This window comes from Ambystoma mexicanum, chromosome 1p (genome assembly GCF_040938575.1).
Source record: "Ambystoma mexicanum isolate Mex_15411 chromosome 1p, UKY_AmexF1_1, whole genome shotgun sequence".
Lineage (NCBI taxonomy): Eukaryota > Metazoa > Chordata > Amphibia > Caudata > Ambystomatidae > Ambystoma > Ambystoma mexicanum.
In genome coordinates, this window is record NC_090921.1 from 1021652745 (window position 1) to 1021671319 (window position 18575).

An 18575-nucleotide genomic window follows, 5' to 3' on the forward strand; every position below is an offset into this window, starting at 1 on the left:
AAATGATTGATATGATAGGTTATTTATAACTCGCTTAATACCCAGAGGTTTCTAAGCACAGACCCGGGAATCCTTGTCAATCAATTCCAAATCACTTCTGTTTTTCAACATAGTGTGGTAATGACATTTGGTTTCTAACAAATATATATGTGTGTGTGTGTGGCTTGTCAGTCTGCTTAGATTCACATGCTTTTGCATATGCCACCATCTAGTGGTTAGCTCAGAGTATATCAGTTTGAGAACAGGGTATCGAAGTAAGCATTCCTGTCACACAAGCTCCATCCCATATCACCAGGGATCCATAGTCCTTCACACGTCAACATCCTCAGATTGTTTGTTCCGCAATAAATTGACCATCACTTCGAGAAGCAGAGACAAACTTTGCACCACCCCGTGCAATGACGGCCATTTTCTCTGCATTCAATCAACACCAGACAAAGCTGAAGAATTTGAAGCCTCACTACTCTTCTTTCTTGGGCGTACAGTAGGGAGAGCAAGGTAGGGGGAGATGAGGTGAATGTATACACCTTTCTCTTCCCATTCTTTACTGTTGGTTTTGCTTGATTCCTGACCCTTCAATGGAGAATATCATTTTTAAATTCTGCCCCCAAGTTTCTCGGAAGGACATGCACAAAATGTGCAACAGTTGTCTATCATGCAATCACATTGAGGACTGCGTGTCAAAAATGTAATCCAATAACTCTGAGGGGACCCTTTGGCAGAAACGATGGGCTAATTACACCATGCAGGCTGAATCTGCACTAGTGGGAGGCCTATACCACAGTGCAGGCTCTTGAAGTCGAATTGACTGATGGGGCTGTACATGACCACACGTCGAGGCGTCTGCAGGCAAGGCCTCACAGCCGGCCTCCACCTCAGAGTCTCGCCTTCATAACAAGTCAGGGTGAAGATACTTAGTGACCGTGCAGCTGCAAATTCACATCGCCCCGAAACACAAAAGCCATCACGCAGATATAGGTGTCATGCGCCCCTTCTATGTAAGGGTATGGGACCGATGGAGACGCAGCCGCCATTGAATTGCTCCGCTACGTTACGCCGCTGTGCTTTCAGCGGTCTAGTTTTCCCTTCCGTCATGGCCGCCGCCGCCGGCTTTTTCTTCACTCCCGACCGGCGGCGGTTGCGTTGCAACTGGTTTGTTTCTCCTTCGTTGCCAGCGCTTCCGTGGGTTTTCTCCTTGGCTTACCGCCCTCCTATTTGGTGTCTCTGCCTTTCTCCTTTTTTGTTCCTTCTCTCCTCCCTGTCTCCCTTTTCCTCGGCGCCTCTCTGCCTTGCCTCGGATCGGCGTTCTGCCTGTCCCGCTTCGGCTCCTGTCTCCTGGCTTCCCCGTGTTCCCTCCACTCTCCTGGGATTTTCTTAGCCCCTCGCTCTCTTTCCCTTCTCTCGTAACGGTGTGGAGCAGTTCTATTCCTGGATTCATTACTTACCTGAGGGTTCGGAAGATCTCCACCAACAGATCCGTATTCTCTGGGGTTTTTTGCCCTCGCAGCTTTTTCCCCTTCTGGCGGCTGCGGATCCGGGGCCCCTGGTTCCCGGATATTCTCCGGCAACCAGCGTGGCTTCGTACCGCGGTCGGCCTTACCTTCATAAAAAGAATGCTACAGAAAGAGATAAGAAGAAGACGAAGAACCCCGCTCAACTTTCTTCAGGTGAGGAAGAGAGTGGAATAAACGATTCTGACATAGAGGTTGATTCTCATGACAATAGGTCGCTCAAAAGGCATCAAGAGCACCTCAAACCACAAGGAGTCGACAAAGCATGGCAACCTCTGATGCCTGCAAACACACTGCTTGGTCCTCAAAAGTTTGCTTAGTCAGACAAAGGGACATCTAAAAAGATCGCAACCACCGACCAGTGTACAGGAGTCTTTACCATCCCTATTCACTACTACGCAGGAGAAAAGGGGTTAGTGGACTTTTTGGAGTTGGATGGCTGAGATGAGGATAGTTAGGAAGAGATCCTTCCTATCGAGGTCAACACCCCACATCGAACGGAGGTCGCCACATCTCATCGAATCAAGGGTGATGCTCCATATTGGTCTGAGGTGGCGTCTCTACATCAAACATGGGTCAAAGCTCCATCTGACTGTAAAAGCATAAGACACTGTCCCAAAAGCCTGACAAGAATGGTCTATGGTGGATTTCAAGAGAACCGACAGTAAAATGTCTTTCATGGAAGCCCACAAACAAGGCCCAAACAATGCGTTTAGAGGTAGAGCAACCTCAACAACCTAAAAGACAGCATGTGGAAGTGCAAACCAGAGAACACCTTCTTGACACTTACTCTTCCAGGATCATGCTCATGATATGGGAGATTTGGGAGACAATCAGAGCCAATATGGAGGGTTTGTGATTTTGATCCAGAGGATTACTTAATGCCCACTCCAGATGAGACGGATTCTTGGTTACCTCATCACCAACTGACTAACTTTTCAATATACATCTTTCATTAAAAAGTCAGCTCAAAAATGTGGCATAAGTATATAAGGAGCATGATGAAGACACTGACTTCATAGAAGATATTTGAGAAGAGAAAAAACAGATGTATCATTCGATCGCACTACTGCAATTGGTTAAATGTATTTCACCCTCTCTAATAAAGCCAGTCACTACTAAACCAGTCAATCTGCATATAGAGTAAACAAAATCACCTGTTGCCCTCAGACCCAGTTTATAATAGAGGGCAACACTCACTAGTAACTGAATACCCCCCTGATGAGGTGAGTAGAAAGATTTACAGTTTTTGGTGTGAAGCTGCAACTTCAGCAGCGTTAATGTACGAATAGCTAATGCCAGATCTCTTATGGCTTGTTAAAATAGATCTCAATGGGATGACATAGAAGCACTTGGTAATGAGCTTCAGACAGCTTTTCTGAAAATCCTACAAGAAGGTAGTTTGGTCATCAAAAATACTCTGAACATAGCCAAGACATTAGGGTGCCAGATAGCAAAGGCAGCAGTTGTTAAATGTAATATCTGGCTTAGAGGCACTGGGTTTAAGATGGAGACTCAAGCTAGCCTCCTAGACAAACCTGTGTAGTAGGAGCTGTAGGTAGTAACAAGTTCTTTCGATCCACACCTTTCTCTCATTCCACAACCCAAAGACTTCAAGCTGCAGCTAGTGGATGGTTTACTTTGTTCGCCCCAACCTCAAACCTACACGTTTGAATCACTTTTATGCTAACACTGTAGAGGAAAACCGAAGAATAAGACCAACCCCTCGGGGGCTTCTTCTACCTCTAAGTGACAACATGGTCCAAGTCCTCTGCCATGCCTCCCCAGTCGTCGACAGATTAACACCATTCACCCATGCATGAGGGGATAATGTCTTGCAAGTGGGTGTTGGAAACTGTGGCACAAGTGTATTGCGTCGAACTTCTAGGCAAGCCCCAAATCTGCCATCACGTGAGAGAAGAATACTGTTCGACCACCTGAAGCTCCTACAAGAAGTTGTTCAAACACTTCTAGTCGAGAATGCCATATAACCAGTTCCTTCTTAGCAGGCACAAATGTGCATTTACTGATATTTTCATATGCCTAGTACAGAAAAAAGACTAGACAAAAAACCCAGAACTAGATGTACACCCAGCTAACAAGCATGTAAAACCCCAAATTCCAAATGACCACCCTTCAGGAGGTTATGCCTCTTTTGAAAAAGGGAGATTTCATGACAACATTGGCTATGAAATATCCGTTCTTTCATATTTCAATGTTCCCATGTCACAGGAAATTTCTAAGGTTCGAAGTAAGCTCACAGAATTTCCAATTCACAATACTCCCTTTTGGAATTGCATTGACTCCTTGTTTATTCACCAAGGTGCTTGCGGTCGTGGCGATGCATCTCTGTCCCTTATCTGGATTACTGGCTCATAACAGCGGAAACAGAAGCACTCTGCTTCTTCAATGCTCAGAAGACTGTGCATTTACTCCACTAACTAGGCTTTTCAGGCCAAATCCAGTGCTGTACCTTATCAAAGAATTGAATTACTTGGGGCAATTCTGGACACAAAACATGCAATAGCCTATCCCTCTCAAGAAAGAGTGCAAGCCTTGTTAGCCCAGATTCTCGGCTATCAGTATGGAGATCATAAAACGGGCCTGGAAGGTCGTGAAGCTGTTAGGGTCGATATGCTCAGGTATTTACATTGTGCCTCTTGCACGTCTAAACATGTGCACGCTTCAACAGCGACTCGTAGACCAATGGTCTCAAGTGTCTGACGACCTGGACGATCTAGTGGTGGTGTCGCTAAGAGTGCTAAACACTCTACGATGGTGGACAAAGGCACAAATGGTAAAGAGCAGACGTTTCAACATTCCACAAGTAGAAATAACCCTCTCTACAGATGCCTCTCAAGTCTGATGGGGAGCCCATTGTCAGACACTCGCTACTCAGGGCGCATGGTCCCAACTTCATGCAAAGCAACACATAAATGAGTTTGAGCCTTTAACCATAGAGAAAGCGCTTAGCCCATTCCAGAGCCACATTCTGGACAAGTCTCCTTGTCAATACAGACAATAACACAGCTGTTTTTTACATTAAACAAGGGGAGACACACAAGGCAAGACACATCACTATCACTGTTGGGAAAGATTTTCTTTTAGCAACTTCGTGTCCAATGTTACTGCATTCTTTTTCCTATACTTTTATCCTGTCCTGATGATTTTTGGAAGGGAAGCAAAGCCTGCAACTTCGCTTCCCTTTTGCTCATTTTTATGGGGTAACTTGCCGTCCTTCAGACTATCCAGTACTGAAAACTGTTTCCCTTTTGAATTCTTGTACTTTTTAACATTGCACTGCTGCACCCTACAGTGCAGGGCAATGAGGATAATTTGTATCACACAAGTCTTTTACACATGGGCTTTTTGGTTACTTTTATATGTGCCTAAACACAAGCTTGTGGCAGCAATTACATTTGTACCGTTTTTGCATTCTTTTTGGTGCTCACATTCCTGTTAACTGTGTATATCTATAAGATACTCGCTTGTTGTTTGGCCATATTGTAATTTGGCTTTCTTCCTGCCTTGCCAGTCAGGAAATCCCTTATAAGTTCATGCACTTGCCCGGGAAAGCCACTGCTTTCGGGGCTAGTGTGCCTTTGTGGGTATTACCCAAATTGTTCGTTTACAATTGTTCGAATGAACAATTGACCGAATTTAAAGGGTCACAATTGACCTTTTCACAATTGACCATATATATATATATATATATATATATAATGTTTTGGGCGGGTTTGGGTTGGGTGGGGGGTTGCAGGGGGTTTGCCCCCGCATATATGTTACAATTGACCTTCACAATTCGGTCAATTGTGAAAAGGTCAATTGTCATTCGAACAGTTGTAATACGAATAATTCGTATACAACCCCTTTGTGTGTGTCTTGCCAAGGAAGGGGGCAGGATCTGTGTAGTTTGTCCACATCAGTGTTGCCAGAAAGTCTGGGTGTTGGGCAAATGTGAAACTAGTAGTTGTCCGTGATTGGGCAACTACTGGCTAATTGACTGGTGCAGTTCTTTACCATTACTGCGTTTGGACTTGCTTCCACCTCTGCAGCCATTTCTTCAGATTTGCGTTGGAGCCAAGACTCCCTTGAAGAGCAAACTGCTGAAGATCCAAAGACTACTGAAGTGAACAGGCATCCCTTCCAGTAGCCATCCCGGTAAAGCCCTGCTCCTCTTCCTGATCTCCAAAGACCCTGAGCAGTGCTTTAGCCCCTTGACTAGTAGGACCCAACTTGTCTGGATGCCTTTTTGAGGAGCAAGCCCTTCTGAGTCTTCAAAGTGTCCCTAAACTGCCTGTAGGACTAACCAGCTCTCTCGTGGGCTACCTCACCAGAAGCATCGCCATTCTGCGTTAAGTCAAGAACTTCGATGGTTGCCAGCTTGTGCCACTGGTAGCATTTCCCCAAATCTCAGCTTTCCACCTTCACAGAAACCTGTCGTGGAGCGGCTACTGCGACTGGAATGACACCCGTCATCGCCTGTGTGCGAAGGCAGTCACTGGATATCACCTTCCTCCAACCTGTGAAGTGTCCTGAAGGGGTCTGCATTGGTGGATTCTGCATTTCTTCTATGAAAAGAGTTGCATCTTGCATTTTGAGTCATCCGGAAGAATCCTCAAACCTGCAACTCCTGGGAATCTCTCAGTAGAACAAACTGCGGAAGATCGGCCCTGCAGCAGCCCCCAGACAATAAACAAAGTAATCGGGGAAAATCGGAGTCAGGTTGGTAAGTAAGCGTTAATGTCCTCCACACCCCATCCTCTTAGACTGTCGGCTAAGCAGAGTGCTCGTTCAAGATCACGAGTGGGAAATAGACACAGTCAGATCTTTGCCGTGTGGGACATTCCATTAATAGATCTGTTTGCAACAGCCAAGAACGCCAAACACCCTACCTTTGCATCCAGGTTCTTGCAGAAGGGATTATTAGGCAACGCACTATGGATGAATTTGCTTGCGCTTCTCCCCGCAGGCCTCCCCAAACGCCCCGACTCCACAATATAGTGTGCATACTGGCACGCAAACAGTTAACCATGATTCTTCTTTTCCAAAGTTTATCGGACCAGTGTGGTCAGAGAAACATTTCGAAGGGATTGTGTCCTCCAAAGTATTCCTTATCATCTTTAATGTTACCCATTCCAGCTTGCTGGCCTGGGAACATTTTTTCAGTAGAGGGCGCTGCGCGTCAACGTCCCTCAAGTCGGTGTCCCTCGACAGCCTCTGTATCGGCGCCGACGTCATCGTGCGTATAAATAGACTCGCACAGTGTCCGTTGCTCAGTTCTGTTTTTCCGCGCTTTGTGGGCCTCGGAAACGTGACACTCAGTTCCTTTCTTCAGGAAAAATCTTTTTATTCTTTGAATATTATCTTAATACGTTGGCTTCTTCATCCGAACCATCAACTCCACGGTCCGGTTTCAAAAAATGTGACTGTGGGAAGAAAATGTCGTTAACGGATCCTCGCAGTTCTGTTTGTGGTGCCTGGGGTCGGAGCATCACTGTTCGGAACGCGAGGACTGTATGTCAATGACGGCGAAAGCCTTGAAGGAGCGTAAGGGGAAGTTAGAGGTAAGAGTTTTACAACTTATACTCCCTCGAAAGTTTCTTCGGCTGAGTCGAGACATTTGTCTCCTCGTCGACAAAAGAAACATTCCCGTTCAAGATCTCGAAGCGGTTCTCATCAGTCTTCGAGATAAAAACACTCTAAGAAGAGGCGTCCTAGATTTCCCTCTTCTTCTTCCTCTACCTCCCCAGAAAGGGTCACCTGCCCCACGAAACACAGCTCTGCAGCTAAGTGGGAGGAATTCCGTAAAAAAATGCTTAGCGTCTTCGAGAAAGCAGCCTCGACCCCCTCAGAGACGTCTAAAGGTGATACCATGGGTGAAAGACACGAAAGATCAAAACGCTGCGAGTTGTTGAACCCGGCGAAAGAAACTACGAGAGCGTCATGAACCCTCGAGTAAAAACAGTAAAACCGCGTCATCGACACCGTTGTCGAAGGTTTCTTCGACTCATAAATCTGCGTCATCGATGCCTTTGTCGAAGGGTCCTTCACATAAATCGGTAGCTTCGACGCCACTGTTGACGCCGATAAAAGACAAACCTACGACACAGACAGTAGAGGTGTCGAGAGCTTCGACCATGACGTCGAGGATGCCGTCGACAATCTCGATGACGCCGAGTAGGATTCCGATTCTCTCGAGTGCATCGAGGTCCCTTCAAACTTTCTCGACGCCTTTTTCAGGATTGTCAAAGCCATTTACTTCCACGTCGACCACCTCGACATTTTCTCAACCTGTGACAACCAATTTGGCTCCCTCTGCTCTAGAAATGGGTTTTAAACCATATCCTAGATCTGATTACTTTAGAGCCATATCCTCTATATATGAGGAAGGGGACGATTCTGACCATGAGAGAGACCCTTTGGTTTACAAAGGACTATAATACCCATGCCAGAGGAATTGGTCTCTGAAGAGAACAGGTTAAAAGACCTTCAGGATTCTCTGCATGAGTCAAGTGGTTTAGATACTTCTCCAGAAGTAGAGTTTGCTAAACCAGATCCTGGAGAACATGCTGAGACCCCTTATAGGATTCTGATGGCCAGAATAATTGAATTCATGGGGTGGTTTACACCTACACCTTCTTTTCAGCAGGATGACCTTACTGATATTTTGATAAAGGTCCACAGGAGGATCCTGTTGTTCCCTTTTCATACTGCTCTGCTAAGAAAAGTGTATGCAAATTGGGAAACTCCTGAAGTTATCCCTGCAGTAAATAAAAAACTTTCTGCTAAATACAGGGTATCGGCTTCAGATCCTGAATATCTGAGCAAGCATGCAACTCCAGAGCGTTTAGTTGTGAAGGCAGCAACTTCATCTAACAGTAGGTCGACATACCCTACTATTCCACAGGATAGCGATGATAAAAGATGTGATGCCATTTCAAAAAACATATTTTCGGCATGTAGCATGGCGCTTTGGGAGTGTGCTTCATCTGCGGCTGACTGTCTTCCAGAAGGAGAAGAAAGGGATGCATTCTTAAACCTCATCAGTGATGGAAAGGATGCAATGTGTGAGTCCCTCCAAACTGGCATTGATTCTGCTGACAGCATCAGCAGAGCCATGGCGGCAAGTACCACAATCCGCAACCACGCACATCTACGGAAGTCTGATTTTGCTCCAGACGTACAGGCCAGACTTCTGAACATGCCCTTTGACGGCACTTCTTTATTTGGGAAGAATGCTGATGACAGCCTTGAGAGATTACAGACATCCAAGTCAGCAGCGAAATCCCTTGGGGCTGCAATCAGGCAGACTCCAAATCATCCCTCAGGTCCTTTTGCTTTTACTCTGCATTCGGAAAAGGCAGAGGACAGCCAGCTCAAAGGGGCCAGAGACAATTCACCCGTGGTGGACGGGGAACAGGTACAAAAGCTGCAGCAGCCGCAGGTGCCACTTCACCTTCGGCATCTGCGTCAGCCACTTCTAAACCCCTCTGAGGTCTACTCACAAGACACCAGTAAGGGGGCAGGTTAACTCAACATTTGGCAGAATGGCAGGCTATTACGTCAGATGCTTGGGCATTGGAGACAGTTGCCCAAGGTTACTGCCTGCCCTTCCTACACATTCCTCAGTCATCCACCAGGGAACAACTCTTTGAAGTTTCCAGACCAGCTCCTTATGCAGGAGATTCTAGACCTGCTAGAGAAGGATGCCATAGAACCGGTACACGTAGCGGAGAGGAACAAGTGCTGGTATTCCCCCTACTTCCTAGTACCAAAGAAGGACGGAGGACTGAGACCATCTTGGACTTGCGAGAATTGAACAAATTCCTCAGGAAAGACAAGTTCAAGATGGTAACTTTCTCAGACCCTTCAGGCCCTCCAGCTTCAGGACTGGTTGGTATCTCTAGACCTTCAGGATGCTTATTTCCATGTGCCAATCCATCTCAAACACAGGAAATATCTGAGGTTTGCAATTGGCAACTCTCACTATCAATTTTGAGTTCTGCCATTTGGGCTGACCTCTGCCCCGAGGGTCTTTACCAAGCTAATGGCGGTTGTGGCTGCAAGTCTAAGGAGGGAAGGGATTCACATCTAACCCTACCTGGACGACTTGTTGATCAGTGCAGTATCTTCGGAACAAGCTCAGATCCAGCTGGATTATGTCTGCCACTTCCTTCACAAGCTGGGCTTCTCCCTCAATTTAAAGAAGTCACAGATGATGCCACCACAGAGACTCCAGTTCATTGGAGCAGTCCTGGACACTTCCCTGGGAAAAGCCTCGCCACCAGAGGTGAGGGCTCAAGATATTCTACAGATGGTCACCAAGTTTCAAAATGCCCAACGTCTACCAGCCTTCGACTTTTTGAGGTTGCTAGGCCTCATGGCATCCTGCATCTTCCTAGTGCCAGAGGCTCGCCTGAGAATGCGATCCCCCCAGTGGGCACTAAGAACCCAATGGTTGCAATTCTCAGGAAGAATGTCAGATCTCCTTCAGGTCCCGGACAGAGTAGCTCGAGACCTTCAATGGTGGGCCTGTCGGGAGAACATCTTGAAAGAAGAACAGTTTTGGCAACCATGGCCAGAGATAACAGTAGTCACGGATGCCTCACTCAAGGGGTGGGGAACCCATGCCAACGACTTGACCATCAGCGGTGATTGGTCTCCATCGGTGTCCAGACTACACATCAACCTGTTAGAGCTGAGAGCAATCAGACTAGCGCTGAAAGCTTTTCTGCCTTCAGTACAGGGCAAGAATGTCCTGATGACGACGGACAACACAGTGGCCATGCACTACCTCAACAAAAGAGGAGGCGTAGGGTCACTGCCACTGTGCAGAGAGGCAATGCAGCTCTGGTTTTGGGCAATTCAAGAGGGAATCTCTCTATCGGCCTTTCATCTAGCTGGAGAGAAGAACTTGACAGCAGACTCTCTGAGCAGGCAGAGCACAGTTTCCCACGAGTGGGAGCTAGCTCAGGAAGTCCTTCAAGAGATCTTCGCCCTTTGGGGAACCCCTCAGGTGGATCTGTTCGCCACCAGCACCAACAGGAAGTGCAATCAGTTTTGTTCAAGGGAATTTCCCCCGAGAGGAGTACTAGGGGACGCGTTCGTAGTGGACTTGGAGTTCCCACTCCTGTACGCGTTTCCTCCAGTCCCTGTCATTCCTCAAATGATCAGGAGGTTGAGAAGATTCCGGAAAGCCATGGTCCTAATTGGAGGAGAGAAAAAAAAACAATGCATGGCTTTATAAAAAAATGATGCACTACACTTTGAAAGCCACCCCTTACTCCTATGTCTCGTCCCCTTTCCTCTATACTTATGGGACATTCCTCCATCCTGTGGAACGGGACCGCAGCACTTTGTAAAAAGCATAACATTTTTCAAAAATGTTTCCTTCCTCTCTTTACGCAGGGTACCGCACGCGGCCGTAACCCCACACTCCTTAGCTCCGCCCAGCACATCGCCCATCTGTCCTTTTCTCTGCTCGATCGGGACTGGACGCACTTGCATCTTTGGAAGTTTTTTTCTTTCAGTGTCGTCCTCTCCTGCTCCGGCTTAGCAGTCGTGTGGCAGTCAGTCTATGCCATTTCAGTTAGACTTTCCTGTTAGTTCTTCCTGTGAGCGACGCTTCACTAGGGCGGATCCCCATCCTCTTTGTTTAGAGTGTTTGGGTTAGGACCACCGGTTGGACTCGTGTATTTACTGCGATTCCCTTTTGGTCGGGGCGCTTCAACGTCGTTTAGAGCGGTGGGCGGAGGTGTTTCAGCTCACTCTCCCTACGCACTTTCAAACTTTCATCGATGAGAAGAAGAAACGCCCTGTGAGTTCTTTACCTTTTAGGGCACCCCGACCGGGGGACTCCTTCCCGGGGTCTTCCTGGTCCGGGAGGAGCATGAAAAGCTGTTACCGGGGCTTGCCCTGAGGTGCCTTCCAGGCCTAAAAAGTGTACCGAAGTTTGCTCTGAGGGCCTCCATAAGGGGCCTATTGACACCGGATTACGATCCGAGGCCCTTTCTGTGGAGGCTGTTTGTGGGCGCAGTTCTACTGAGGCGGCGGGTACCGGAGCTTGCTTAGAGGTCTCCTTGACTGGAGCTTCCCGTAAAGACACCGGGGCACTTTGCGGGTCTCGTGCGTCTTTACCCTCCTGTTCGCAAACCGCATCCAACGTGGGATCTGAACGTGGTCGTTACGGTCTTGGGCCATAAGCCCTTTGAGCCAATGGCTACTGTAGACCTTAAGCACCTTTCGTGGAAAGTGTCCTCCTTGGTCGCTGTGACTTCGGCAAGACGTGTGAGTGAGCTCCAGGCCTTGTCGGTGGTACATCCCTTTCTGGTTTTTCATAAGGATAAGGTTGTCCTGAGGACGAATCCTTCTTTCCTTCCAAAAGTGGTCTCTGATTTTCATCTGAATCAGTCAATCTCCTTGCCTGCCTTCTTTCCGAACCCAGCCTCAGAGGCTGAGAGGGTTTTGCATTGCCTGGACGTTGGAAGAGCTCTTCAGTTCTATCTGGACAGAACATCTGAATTTAGGACTTCTTCTCAACTCTTGGTGACCTTCGGTAATCCGCAGGGTAAACAGGCCTCCAAAGCGCCTATTTCCAGAAGGATCGTAGCCTGTATTATGGAGTCTTACGCTGTTCAAGGTCTTCAACCTCCAAAAGGTGTTCATGCACATCTGGTACGGGGCAAGGCAGCTGCTTTTGCTTTTCAAAAGTATGTCCCCTGGGAGACCATCGCGAAAGCAGCTACCTGGTCCTCTCCATCAGTCTTTTGTAAACACTACTGTTTGGACCTGAGCTCCAGGTCTGATGCTCAGTTTGGCCAGGCTGTGCTTAAAAACCTTTTTCCGTAAGGAGTTTTCCATCCACCCGTAATTCCTGTGAGGAGTTCTTGGGAATCTCCCATGAGTATGGAGGAAAGGGGACGGGACGTAGGAGTATAATAAGGGTTACTCACCGTAGTGACCACCTTACTCCTAGTCCATAGTCCCCTTTCCTCCATACGCCCGCCGTCCCCTCTAATAAGGTTCCTCTGTTATTGCTTAAAGGCGATAGAAAAGGACTGATGGGTGATGCGCCGGGTGGAGCTAAGGATGGCGTGGTTATGGCCGCGTGCAGTAACCCGCGTAAAAAGAGAGGAAGGACACATTTTTGAAAAATGATGCTTTTTACAAAGTGCTCCGGTCCTGTCCCACAGGACGGAGGAATGTCCCATAAGTATGGAGGATAGGGGACTATGGACTAGGCCTAAGGTGGTCACTACGGTGAGTAACATTATTATTCCTGTACAGGGAGCTAGTAGCCTTTAAATAGGCTGAACAAGGGTTGGCAAAGCCAACAGGCAGATGCTAATGTCTCAAGTAGCAAAACACAAAGGAAGCACATTTCTTAGGAGGTCCTCTCCCAATCAAAATGTCCTCCACCCCTATCCAGTCATGGACATATCATGCATGTGTCCATAAAGTTAGTAAAACAAAAGAGGAAAGAGATGCAAAGTATCCCTACCTCACTTGACAGTAAGGTGATGTGTGCAGTATAAAATGGTCCCGGAAGTTCATAATGGGGGACTGAATCTGCCTGCATTGATAGTCATAGGGACTGTCTCAGTGCCCCTGAAACAAATGAGCTAAGGAAGGTAGGTTTAGCAAAACGGCTTTGCTTCCCTTCAAAACAGCAAAAAGTTGTGTGGTTCGTTATGTCTATGGAGGCAAGCACCAAAAAGAAATATTTTCCTAACAAGTTATCTTTTTAATTTGCACCGGAAAAGCCATAAGCGAGCACTGGCATAGTGATTCCTCTTCTCTCAACTTTTCACAGAGTTTGAACCTTCAATTATAACCTTAATATTTCTATGTAATGTATGCTTTTGGTGTGATTCACGTAAAAATTAAAAAAACAGATAAGAATTTCTTACTATTTTCTTGTAATAGCGGGTACTTAGAGGAATTATGTCTAATGTTTAATCACAGTTTTGAAAAAGAGCCTCATTAGACTTGAACACTTTTTGGAGTACGTTTTTAACATGAAGTATGGCATAATTTTTAAAAGCTACGTGGCATTGTCTGAACCCAACAAAGTTGCTGTCTTTCACTGCATATGTAAGGCGTTCCAATGTATATTTTCATGAGAATTTCACAAAAAAGATGTTTCATAATTCAATTCAGCTGATTGAATTTTATGCAAGCATATCTTTATTTTATTGCATTGAATTGTCAATTTCTTTTTTGCGACCATACATAACGCTGGAAGTCCATGTGAGCATAAGATAGACTAATATTTTGTAAGACATTTTGTTTAGGGTAAACTGCTTGTGAGTCGCTCGGGCTCAAAATATTTAGAATGTATTGACTAGATATGGTGCAGAGCTGGTAAAGTTGGGTCTTAGCCTAGACACAATGAAGAGTAACAGATTATGTAGGTAAACAGTGTTCTGCGCTTACTACATGTTAGTGAATGCATTAGTGTAATAACACCTTACAAATTAGATTGATACTATTAATAAAATGTAGTTTATTAGTCTTCAAAAGCTAGGATTTAATTAGCATATACACAGTCCAGCCAACACATTTTTTGACCTCTGGTCTTTCTCAAGGCTAGTATTAGTATCAATCATATCACAATCAAATAAAATTAATTGCAAATTTTTGTGTACACATACCAATATCGGGTAAGTGAGATTGGCAGAAACAAAAGAACAGACAAAAAATCAAAACTATATTTACAAAAGACACCAACTTGTACTACAGATATCTTGTGATATAATCAGATTGTTGCCTATTACACAACATGCAAAGCGTGGATTCTGTGTCGCACCCAAAATACTTATGTCACAAATAATTAAAAACCCAAATTGTTCTTTGTAAGAGTACATATATGTGCATTCTTATCACACCCATGCAATTGTCCCACTCAACATTCAAGCTGTTGATGCTGTGTTAGTGTTGTTTCACCAACTGGGATTATCTAATGGTTACACTCAAATCAAATTAGTGACCCTATTCATCTTTCTATAGCGAGTCAGGTCCAAACCACTCACCAGTAATTGGTTCTTAGGATGCTTTGAAATTGGAATTAGAAATGTTAGAGTTCTAGTTAGCAGCTATGTAGAGTTAAGACGCCTCCCCCAGGAGTGAGAGATTAGGTCTGAAAACACTTACCCAGTGGGAGTGTGTCTATCGTTTCGTATAAGTTGCATGAATGTTCGATCCAGTTCTCATTTAGTTCTGAGCTGTAACAATACATGTACACGGTAAGCCCACAACAGATCCAGTCCATCTGTTCAGTGCTTGTCTCTTATATAGTTCTAAAGTACTGTAAAGTGGATTTATCCCTATTATAGCCTGGTTATATACTGCTATTACTGTATCTCTGGTGGGTAATTTCTCCCTCCAGGTCGGTGTGGTCACTGGGGAGCATAGCGTATGTTAGCTGGTGTTAGCCTATGCCGTTGGCATAACATAAATTCTCCCCATGAAGTTAGAGTAGTGATTATATTTGGTATTAGCAACTAAAGTCCACCGTTATTAACGTATCCTTCATGATTCAAGGAATATGTACCGTACCTGAAAAATAATTACTTTGGTGTTGAACTGATAGGCCACTGTGACAAGGCCAGCATCGATTTTCTTGATCTCCATATTTACATCCCCAAAGGGAAAATTGAAACATGTACCTTTTAGAAAAGCCAGAGAAGTTAATTATATACTATATGCTACCAGCGGTCCTAGGAAATCCACGTTTAATAACATACCAACAGGTGAATTCCATAGAACATGCAAAAATTGTAGTGAAGAATGCAAGTTTGAGAATTAATGTGAAATTCTATCAGAAAGATTTCAGATTGAGGGGTTATCAATCTAATTTCTATGGTGTTATTACACTAATGTATTCACTAAGCATGTGGTAAGTGCAGAACACTGGTTTAACTACATTGTCTAGTATTTAAGTGCTGCAGATATCTAGGCTTATTCACTGAATAGGAGCAGTTTGGCCCAATTCTGGTGACCAAAGATTCCACGAGGAGACTTGGTTTTCCGCCCGTCATGTCCTGAAATATAGTAAGCAGCCTATTAATTAATTGTTATCTTTTAATACGCACTTAATACCGAAGAGCGGTCTCTAAGCACCGGACCATGATTCGAACATGTGTTCCTCTGCGTTGTCTTGATTCCAAGACAAACACGTTGCCCCTGAGCTATCCTCACGTCCTAACAGATCAAATCTCTTTATATTTAGGGTACAGCCTTCCTAAGGGTATAGTAACCTTTTACATGTTTTGATGATCACCAGTGACCAATGAATAGGTTAAAAGCAGATATGTTTGGACAATTTTAATGTGCTCAATTTAATATTTGCGGTCCCCCATTACTAGATAACTTTTATACGTGAATTCACATGTATTCTGTTAAGAATAAAATTAAGAGCCTCCAGTACTTTGTGATATGTATAACTGTTGTGCTTTTTCATGAACCCTCTGCAGTGATCATGATGATGAAGTTGCTAGCATGGCCTCCTCGTCAGGCAATTTTGTCTCCAAAGGAGCTCCCCAGAGGCTCCCTGTTAAGGATTGGAAAACAAAGGTATCTCCACGAGCATCACCAAAACTGAGAAGGAAAAGCAAGAAAGATGATGGGTAAGGAAACTGAATTTGTTGTGCTGTGGTGCAGTTTTGTATTCTCAAGTTCTACTTTGGAAAGTATTGCAAATTTTATTTCCTTTGTAAAAATGATGGGAAATGTTGTTGGGATATCCACTTGCTCTGCCTCGGAGAAGGCATTATTTTGTTACAAGGGAAGCTAGAATTGTATTAACTTGTGATTCTTTCCTTTTGCGCGGACTTGCTTTTCTTTTGGGGCTATTAATACATGCTAACATCCTGTGCTTTATAAAGTCTTGGGGGTGCAGGGATCATTGCACTTGATAGTGTGCCTCTGAAAGCGTACCCTGAGACAGAGCATACTTTTATTCTCTTTGGCCATAAATTTACTGGATATGTCATCCAGTATATCTGCAGAGATCTACCATGGTTTGGAACCTTTTTACTGGGAATAAGCAAATGGCTGGATCGACTTACATTATAAGCCATTGGTTGAAAAAAGTGAAATGGAGACCCTTTGGATAAGTGGATAAGAGAGTAAAGGTCAATTGAGAATTAACTTAATGAATTATGCATGTTTTCCACTTCTCTTCAGACATTCCTTTCAACGTCCCTTTTACTTGATAAGGACTGTTAGTTTAGAATAAAGCTGCTATATCTAATACCACAGATCAATGCTGGTTTGGCAGTTTTTATTTTGCATTTTGTATGATTTTAGGGAGCTGCCACTATCACCGAGGACATCGGACCACCATCATCACCATCATCAGGTTAGTTTTTCCATCATCTTAAAAGATTACCTCTGCTCCAACACATGCAGCCTAAGCCATGATATGCGTTGTTTTCCATTGCAACCATTATTTTCACTCTATCATTTTACTACTTCCTGAAATATTATTTTGAGATCTGAAAATATGTAAATTGTAGCACTTCATTGCAAGACATGTGCAGGCTGCATACTGCTGCTTGTGCTTGGTTCATAAATAAAAAAAAAAAAATACTGTTTTCGTCAGACAATTCTATATCTGGTGTTTTTCCTTTGTCATTTTACAGAGCTATACTCTCCTACTTTTTTGCAGTATCTTACATGTATTTTTATCATAGATTTTCTTTGTGAGTTGTACACTCCTGTACAGTGGTGGTTTGTACTTTTCCTGCCCTCAAACATCCACAATACTTGTGCAGAAGTGAAAGTGGTTTCTTGAGAGTGCAGACATACATTGTACTCTTACATCCCGTCCCCTTTTCTCCAGGAGACTGAACCTTTTTCACCAGAAAAACCTTATTACCCTTTAGATTTTAGAGGCGTGCGGGGGTGCAGCCATGGGAGCATATGCTACCCTGACCCCCAGTCCCCTCTTCTGCGTTGATGGGAACGGGCTGATTTCACCAGCGCTCCCAAGTTTGGCTTCGGCCATGTAATACCACGCGCTCTTCCCTGAATTCTTCTATCTTTTTGTCTTCTCTTTGTCATTCGGATACCTGGTCCTCCGGCGTCACGCTCCTCCCCGACACATGTCGACTTTAGTGGGCTTCAGCAGGTGCCCAGCCTGAAAGGGGCTCTTCCTTGCGTCTGAGCCCCACACTCTTTGCTGCGTTGGCTCTGACCACGGCTGGCAAGGTTGTACCATGTGCGACGCACTGACTCCACGCGCACTGAAGAACAGGCTAACTAGGTGGAGGGAGCTCTTGGACAGATCGCCTCCAGTGGTCTTGAAAAACGTCCTCCAGCAGAGATCGAGGCCCAAGGGTGGGTTGCTATTTTCCATCGCACCCCGTAAGGGCGACTCCTTCCTGAGGAAACGCCCATGCGATGGGAACCGCTCGGGTTCTATTACCAGCACACGTACCAAGGCTAGTCTAGCTACCAGCCTCACGGCTGAGGGGTTGTCCGATCCTTCCGGAATCAGTGCTGAGGGACCGCAAGGTTCTTTTACTGGATCTACACACAAGGGGCAATGCCCTAGTACCGGCTCAATGTCCGAGGGGGCGCCTGCATGCAGCACTACTGGCGACAATGCAGAGGGCACCATACCTTGCATGCCCAGACCTGAGGTGCAGGTTAGGCCTCATGCTCCACAACCAAGAGCCCTGAAGGAGGTCGGGCCCAGGAAGCCAGGCACCACGATTTTGGCACGCTGCTCGACAAAATGGCCGCCGTGCCAGAAAACATGGCCACTCGTCTGATGCCACTCCTAGGAACCGAGCAGGTAGGTGAACAAGTTTCAAGGTCGGACTGGTGTCAACCAGGTACGTGGCCTACAGTTTAGCCATCAGCAGCCCAGGGCAGGGTTCCCCTGCTGCCTAGACTGAGTGTGCTCTGTCCCCAGCAGCCCCCAGCCACTCCAATATCTCCTGCCTCCTCTTCAGCCTCCGTAGACAGGTTCTTCGAAAGGTTCTTGTCGCTGATGCAAACTCCCCAAATGGGGGGCCGTTGCACGGGATGCTGTAAGGGATTTGCTCCCACCGG

General features: G+C 45.6%; 1 protein-coding gene across 3 annotated transcripts in view; it reads left to right on the top strand.

Annotated features, from left to right (window-relative positions):
• The window catches only part of EDC4 (enhancer of mRNA decapping 4), a 2544921-nt gene that overhangs the window by 1667246 nt on the left and 859100 nt on the right, over nt 1-18575 (top strand). For all 3 annotated transcript variants that reach the window (XM_069603831.1, XM_069603839.1, XM_069603847.1), the window contains 2 exons: nt 15989-16141; nt 16824-16875. In XM_069603831.1, coding sequence (XP_069459932.1) covers nt 15989-16141; nt 16824-16875 — 205 coding nt within the window. The remainder of the gene's footprint in view (nt 1-15988; nt 16142-16823; nt 16876-18575) is intronic.